The sequence below is a fragment of the Kogia breviceps genome, chromosome 14, assembly GCF_026419965.1.
Source record: "Kogia breviceps isolate mKogBre1 chromosome 14, mKogBre1 haplotype 1, whole genome shotgun sequence".
NCBI lineage: Eukaryota > Metazoa > Chordata > Mammalia > Artiodactyla > Physeteridae > Kogia > Kogia breviceps.
Genome location: NC_081323.1, coordinates 25,400,345 through 25,408,647, shown reverse-complemented (window position 1 = coordinate 25,408,647; position 8,303 = coordinate 25,400,345). Strand labels below are relative to the sequence as shown.

The following is an 8,303-nucleotide window of genomic DNA, read 5'->3' as shown; positions in this document are numbered from 1 at the left end:
CGCCCTCCTGCCAATCAGCGCTCGCGGCCACACCGGTACCTCCTTCGCGTCCAGCTTCCGCGGATCTGAGGGCCACCGGAGAGACACCTGCGCAAGAACCTCAACCTCTCTCCGGGGAGCGGGCCGCGTCCTGAGGCCGGGCAGCCCCGGGGCAGCCACTGGACAGCCGCTCCCAAGAGGACGAGCGCCGCGACTCCTGGGCACCTGGCGGAGTCCGCGGGACAGCGCTCCGAGGTAGTTGATCCTCTCCGGGTAGCCTTCGGCGTCCGGTGGCCAGCCGGGCACAGTCCACGTGACTCAGGGGGGCAACAGGCAGGAGCATGGCTGCCACCAGACCGCTGTCCCGCTTCTGGGAGTGGGGGAAGAACATCGTGTGCGTGGGCAGGAACTACGCAGACCACGTCAGGGAGATGCAGAGCGCCGCACTGAGCGAGCCTGTGCTCTTCCTGAAGCCGTCCACCGCCTACGCCCCCGAGGGCTCGCCGGTCCTCGTGCCCGCCTACACCCGCAACCTGCACCACGAGCTCGAGCTGGCCGTGGTGATGGGCAAGCGCTGCTGCGCCGTCCCGGAGGCCGCAGCCATGGACTACGTGGCTGGCTATGCCCTGTGCCTGGACATGACCGCCAGGGACGTGCAGGACGAGTGCAAGAAAAAGGGGCTGCCCTGGACTCTGGCCAAGAGCTTCACGGCCTCCTGCCCAGTCAGCGCGTTCGTGCCCAAAGGGAAGATCCCTGACCCTCACAACCTGAAGCTCTGGCTCAAGGTCAATGGCGAACTCAGGCAGGAGGGTGAGACATCCTCCATGATTTTTTCCATCCCCTACATCATCAGCTACGTTTCAAAGATCATGACCCTGTTGGAAGGAGATATCATCTTGACTGGGACGCCAAAGGGAGTGGGACCCGTTAAAGAAAACGATGAGATCCAGGCTGGCATACACGGGGTCGTCAGTATGAGATTTAAGGTGGAAAAGCCAGAATATTGAGTGTATACAAAGCACCCTAACTTCTTAACAGGTTTCAGGGGGACGGGGAACAAGACAAAAGCAAGAAAAGGTTATTTAATATGTGATAATCCTTTAATGAGAAACCAATTTTTAAAAATGATTGGATTGCTATGCCTCAACTCAAGGAAGATGGACCGTCAGAGAAAAACTTGATCTAGAAGAGCTGGGCCAGAAATGGAAATGAGAAGCAGTGCCTCCTAGGAAACAACAAGCCAAATGTTCAGAAAACTTACTTTCCTTTCCTAAAACTGGACTGGATAAGACTTCAGTGGATCATTCTGGGACCACGTGTTCAAGACTTAAAATCTGCAAAGGAAATGGAAAAGCACGTTTCATCAGTGTTTCCCAAAGTTCCTTGATCATGAAAATCATCTGGAGGTATTTGTAAAAGTAAAAATTTCCAAATTACTGGGCCATCCCAGGCCTAATGTATTAATTAATGGAATCAATCTCTGGCACTCCAGGTGATTCTTATCATGCAAATGTGGAAAAACACTACTCCACATAGTTAATTAAAAGTTTTATTTAATTGAGCAATTAATGAAAACCTCACTTGTTTACTTAGGGTGTGTATCCTGGCCCATAGATTCTGAGTTCGGGAGATAATTTTGAAACTGTTGTTTCCCAAATAAATATGCTGTCTTTTGTGTGACCTAAAAGTGTACTTTTTTCCCCCCAATAGTGGTTAGGAGGGACACATCCTCATTAAGGGGCTTCAGACCTTGCTTGGTTTTTAGCCTTTGGCTTCCAGAATACTGTGCTTTATTAACAGAGTTAATCAGCACCTGTACCTCACACCCAGTGATATGCTTCAGGAAAGTCAAACTGCCTGGGAGTGCTGCTTTTGCTCTCACCTGCTCCCTTCTCTGACAAAAAGCTAAGTGAGATGCACAACACAGCTATCAGAGTGCCTGGCGGAGTCCTTTAGGCTTAGGCAGGCAGGAGCTCCTGCTGTTAGCCTAAACAGAAGGCACCTGCTGGCTCCTAACATTTATTGAGCACTTAGTACTACTAGGCACTATGCCAAGAGTTTTCTGTGTATTATTTAATCCTCAACAAACCTGGAGGGTGGTATTATTGCTATCATCCCTGTTACACAGATGGAGACAGATTTAGAGGCTAGCCAGCCTGGCTGGATGGTCACTCAGCTAAGTGGCAGAGCCAAGATGTAACCCAGCCATCCCAAGACCAAATCCTGAAGTCTTTTTTTTCCGTATTTTTTTTTGAAGTATAGTTGATTTACAATGTTGTGCCAATCTCTGCTGCACAGCAAAGTGACTCAGTTTTACACATACAGACTTTTTTTTTTAATATTCTTTTCCACTATGGTTTAGCCCAGGAGATTGGATATAGCTCCCTGTGCTATACAGTAGGACCTTGTTTATCCATTCTAAATGTACAAAACCTGAAGTGTTTTTTTTTTGTGTGTGTGTGTGTGTGTGTGTGTGTGTGTGTGTGTGTGTGTGTGTGTGTGGTACGCGGGCCTCTCACTGCTGTGGCCCCTCCCGTCGCGGAGCACAGGCTCCAGACACACAGGCTCAGCGGTCATGGCGCACAGGCCCAGCCGCTCGGCGGCATGTGGGATCCTCCTGGACCGGGGCACAAACCCGTGTCCCCTGCATCGGCAGGCAGACTCTCAACCACTGCGCCACCAGGGAAGCCCCAACTTTTATTTTTGAATAAATTTAAACCTACTATAAAATTGAAAGACTAATGCAACAAACTCCATATACCCTGCACTCAATTCAACAATTATTGACATTTGCTATGTTCATTCTCTCTCTTCCCACCCCATACCCTGTGCGTATACACACACACACGTTTTGGAAAACTGAAAACTGGAAGTGAGTTGCAGAAACACTACCCTTTCAGCATGCATCTCCTAAAAATAAGGACATTCTCTTATATAGTCACAATACCCTTATCACAACTTTTTAAAAATCCATGATATTATTAGTTCATATAGAGTATATGGCTTGACATCTGTTCTTCTGGACTTTTAAAAAAAATTGTTCATTAGGCATATACTGTGAATATCTTTCCAGGTCGGTGCATATTTTCATAACCACTTTTAATGACTATCTTAGATCATGTACCCCAGAAGCAGAGCCTTAAGTGGGGATATTTGTTCAGGTGATTTTTAGGAGTGCTCTCAGGAGAAAGGAAGTGAAGAGGAAGTAGAAAGGGCAGGGAACAAACTTAAGAACAGGGTCTCAGAACTGGAGATGAGCTTCAGTCCACTGACCATCCCAAGGGGAAGTCATTGCCAGAATCTGCTCCCCCACCTCTCCTGTAACTTCCCCAGGTAATTCTCCAGCCTTCATAGAAGCTGAGGGCTAGGTGCCTACCAGAGATCTGGGTGGAGCCCAACACTCCCCTAGAGCATTGGTGCCCAACGTTTCTAGTACCAGGGACCGGTTTCATGGAAGACAAGTTTTCCACAGACAGGGCAAAGGGGAAGAACGGTTTCCAGATGATTCAAGCGCATTACATTGTAATATATAATGAACTAATTATACAACTCACCGTATTGCTGACAGGAGGTGGAGCTCGAGTGGTAATGCAAGCCTTGGGAAGCAGCTGTAAATACAGATGAAGCTTCGCTCCTTAGCCGGCCACTCACCTCCTGCTGTGCAGCCCGGAACCAGGGGTTCGCGAGCCCCTGCCCTAGAGGTTGCATAGGTTTCAAATGCTTTGCTACTAGAAACAATGATGCAAGGAACATCCTCATACACGTTATTTGGCACTTGTTTATTTCCTTAGGGAAAGTCTTAGAAGTGAAATTGATTAGTTTGCACGTTACATTTTGATACTTTTCGCCAAATTGCCCAGGGGAAAGGATATACTAATTTGTACTTGACAAGAGTGTTAAGGAATACCTTTTTGCTCACACCCTAGCCAACACTGGGCATTGTGGCTATGGTCTTTTTAATTTGCGTTTCTCTGATTAATAGTGAAGCTGATATCTTTTCATGTGTTTATACAGTTATCTTTTTTTTTTTTTTTTTTTTTTTTTAATGGTACGCGGGCCTCTCACTGCTGTGGCTTCTCCCGTTGCGGAGCACAGGCTCCGGACGCGCAGGCTCAGCGGCCATGGCTCACGGGCCCAGCCGCTCTGCGGCATGTGGGATCTTCCCAGACCGGGGCACGAACCCGTGTCCCCTGCATCGGCAGGCAGACTCTCAACCACTGCGCCACCAGGGAAGCCCCAGTTATCTTTTTTTTAAATAAATTTATTTTATTTATTTTTGGTTGTGTTGGGTCTTCGTTGCAGCGCACGGGCTTTCTCTAGTTGCAGCAAGCGGGGACTACTCTTTCTTGAAGTGTGCAGGCTTCTCATTGCGGTGGCTTCCCTTGTTGCAGAGTACAGGCTCTAGGCACGCGGGCTTCAGTAGTTGTGGCTCTAGGGCTCTAGAGCTCAGGCTCAGTAGTTGTGGTGCACGCGTTTAGTTGCTCCGCGGCATGTGGGATCTTCCCAGATCAGGGATCGAACCCGTGTCCCCTGTATTGGCAAGTGGATTCTTAACCACTGCACCACCAGGGAAGTCCCCACAGTTATCTTTTTAACAAGACTATTGGACACATCTTTGGTGTAAATGTTGGTGTAGGATCTGATTTCAAGGAAGTTTTATATTTCCTTTCAATACAATTAATTCAGATGCTAAAACCTTCATATATTCTAAAGGGAAAGAGTAAAGTAATTGTAAATCTAATAAGATACTAGAAAAAAATCAAATTATAAAAGCAGAATAGATATAATACAACAAATATATTGTCAAATATGAGTGCCAATGATATTGCTATACCTCGACATTTACAATAACTGGTACTTATTGATCATATACTAAGTGCATGAGTCTAAACACTTTACATATGCTAACTTATTTAGTCTTAACAGTTGCCAACAGGAGTTGGTATATTATTATCCCCATTTACCAAAGGGGAACCACAAATGTGGAGAAGCTTAGAGCTGGAGTCCATCCTGGGAGTAGCAGAGGGGGTTGAGCCTGCAGCCACAGAGCCTGCCCACTCAGCCACCTCCACATCTACCTCCTCTAACTTGGCCTTCATGTCCCATCTATAAAGTGGGCAAAATAAGAGTAACTGCATAAATCAGATAATATCAATCAAGTGCTTATTACAAAATCCCATCACATTAAAAAGTATTCAATAATGTAACATTGTTGCAGCAATTTAATATCTCGAAACTTATCCCAAAGAAATAATTAATAATGTGGCCAAAGATTTAGCTACAGCCATCATTTGTAACAGCAAAAAATGGGAAACATTTTAAATGTCAAATGTTATTAGATTGATTACATTCACTATCATATACTCATATAATAAATTAATATGTAGCTATTGAAATTATATAGAATATTTAATGGCATGAAAAGTTTATCATAAATTATTAAGTGTAAAAGCAGGTTATAGTATAACCTGTATTTGTAAATCATATGTTTTTTTGTTTGTTTGTTTGCGGTATGTGGGCCTCTCACTGTTGTGGCCCCTCCCTTCGCGGAGCACAGGCTCCGGACGCGCAGGCTCCAGACGCGCAGGCTCAGCGGCCATGGCTCACGGGCCCAGCCGCTCCGCGGCATGTGGGATCCTCCCGGACTGGGGCACGAACCCGCGTCCCCTGCATCGGCAGGCGGACTCTCAACCACTGCGCCACCAGGGAAGCCCTCATATGTATTTTTAATATTTTGGTTTTATTTTGTAAATGATATGCTTTAACATAGATGGATAGAGAGATGATAAAAACTCAGGAAAGACATTTACAAAAATGTGGGATGCTTGTACACAGATGTTCAAGGTAGCTATGACTGGCTAATCACAATAGCCAAAAGGTGGAACAGCCCAATTGCCCACCAAGACATTAATAGATAAACAAAAGGTGGTACATTTATCCAATTCATATATACTACTCAGCCATAAAAAGGAATGAAATTCTGACACATTATAACATGGATGAACCTTGAAAGCATTATGCTCAGAAAAATAAGCTAGACACAAAGGGACAAATATTGTATGATTCCATGTATACCAGGTACCAAGGATAGCCAAACTCATAGAGACCAAGTAGATTAGAGGTTATCAGAAACTGGGGGAGGGGGAAATGGGGACTTATTATCTTAATGAGTATAGAATTTCAATTTGTGATGATTAAAAATTTCTGGGGCTTCCCTGGTGGTGCAGTGGTTGAGAATCCGCCTGCCGATGCAGGGGTCACGGGTTCGTGCCCTGGTCCGGGAAGATCCCACGTGCCGCGAAGCAACTAAGCCCGTGAGCCATGGCCGCTAGGCCTGCGCGTCCGGAGCCTGTGCTCCGCAACGGGAGAGGCCACAGCAGTGAGAGGCCCGCATACCGCAAAAAAAAAAAAAAAAAAAAAAAAAAAAAAAAAAAAAAAAAAAAAAAAAAAAATTTCTGGGGCTTCCCTGGTGGCGCAGTAGTTGAGAGTCCGCCTGCTGATGCAGGGGACATGGGTCTGTGCCCCGGTCCAGGAAGATCCCACATGCCGCGGAGCGGTTGGGCCCATGAGCCATGGCCGCTGAGCCTGCGCGTCCGGAGCCTGTGCTCCGCAACGGGAGAGGCCACGGCGGTGAGAGGCCCGCGTACCACCAAAAAAAAAAAAAAAAAAAAAATTCTGGAAATGGATAGTGGTGATGTTTACACAAAATTGTGAATGTACTTAATGCCACTCAATTGTACACTTAAAAATGGTCAAAATGGTAAATTTTATGTGATGTTTATTTTACCACAATAAAAAAACAAAACAAAAACACATTTATAAGAAAAGAATATATTTCCTACCAGTTTAAAAAAATTGGGATGGGAGATTATGGCTTTTCTTTTCTTTCCTTTTCTTTTTTTAAAATCATTTTCTCTAATTTTTCTACAATAAACACATAAAACTTTATGATAAAAAATATTTAAAAAGCAAAAACAACTCCAGGGTTCCTCAAGATGAGTAATAGGTGGATAAAAATATATTGTGTTTCTGCCACGTACAAAGTATTGAACCACAACAACGAAAACCCTCACCAAAGCAGAATTAGGAAAGGAAAACTGTATTTAAATGAACTAATAGATTAGGAAAAATTATATAGTCACCAAACTATTTCTATAAAGCAATATAAAACATGTAGATCAGAAGTCACTAGGACCAGGAAAAGCAGCTTCTGGAGAGCAGCAGAGAAATAGAGATCCTGGACAGGGAGTTGTAGATTTTGTGTTGATGGGGCAGAATGCTTCTTTCTTTCATTGATACTTCAAGTACCAGCATTCTGGCTAATCTACAGCCAAATTTTAGATACTGACCAGTTTGTAATCTTCATTCTGTGAATGTGTAAGTTAAGTAAGCTCTGTGAAGCACCTCTGATTCAATGTGGCATGACAGCTAGCCGTGTAGATTCCAATTTCATCAGATGAAATAAACAACTGTGATGTCCCTCTAGTGACAGGCATGGGGTTTCCTTAGTTAAATGCCATCAGACTGAAAGGTCACCATGGTAGCAGTGAGGAAGTCATGCAGAGCCCTCTGCTGCCCACTAGGCCTTCACAGGCCGTGGTTAGGGAACACTGAGTACTGCATATGCACCTACTTTGAGAATGCTGGTATTTTGCACCTGTATTATGCAGTTGAGGCTAGTGGTGAAACAGCCAGAGCAGCTGAGGGCCATGGACTATAGGAGCCCAGACAGCTGGCTCTGGCACCCAAAGTGCCAGGTGTTGGCACTTTGAGACCTGCTGCTAGAGGTCAGAGCCCCAGGAGGCCTGGCACAGCAGCGCCGGACACACTATCTGGGCCAGGCATCCTTGTCCCTGCACCTCTCTCTTCTCTCTCTCTCTCTCTCCTTCCTTCCTTCCTTCCTTCTTTCCTTCTTTCCTTCCTTCCTTCCTTCCTTCCTCCCTCCCTCTCTCCTTCCCTCCCTCCCTTCCTTCCCTGTCCACCTTCACAATTCACCCTGATTAACATACCTATCCCCTCCCCGAGGGAGAAAGGAAGGAAGCCCTTCATCAGGTACACTTGATATTTGCACAACTATGTTCAAGATCTTCATTACTGCATTTATTACCACAATTTAGACACACTAAGTGTCAACTCATATCCCTCCCCCATGGCTGCATATAGTTAAAGCCAGAGAAAACATTACTGACAAGATAAGTTTATCTCCCAACACCAGCTTTATAAAAGAATTTCGTTCACTTACTTTTTTTTTTTTTCACTCCTGTGGTGGGTGAAGTGTAGCCTTTGAAGTGCCAGACCCAAATTACGCTGGACAAACCTCCCAC

The 8,303-nt window shown here is 45.4% G+C and overlaps 1 protein-coding gene across 1 annotated transcript; it reads left to right on the top strand.

The window, feature by feature from the left end:
• Positions 1–7: 7 nt before the first annotated feature.
• Positions 8–1,666, top strand: FAHD1 (fumarylacetoacetate hydrolase domain containing 1). The gene has a single exon (XM_059039110.2). It carries the CDS (start codon positions 321–323, stop codon positions 984–986), a length of 666 nt encoding a protein of 221 aa, XP_058895093.1. The 5' UTR covers positions 8–320; the 3' UTR covers positions 987–1,666.
• The last annotated feature ends 6,637 nt before the right edge of the window (positions 1,667–8,303 follow it).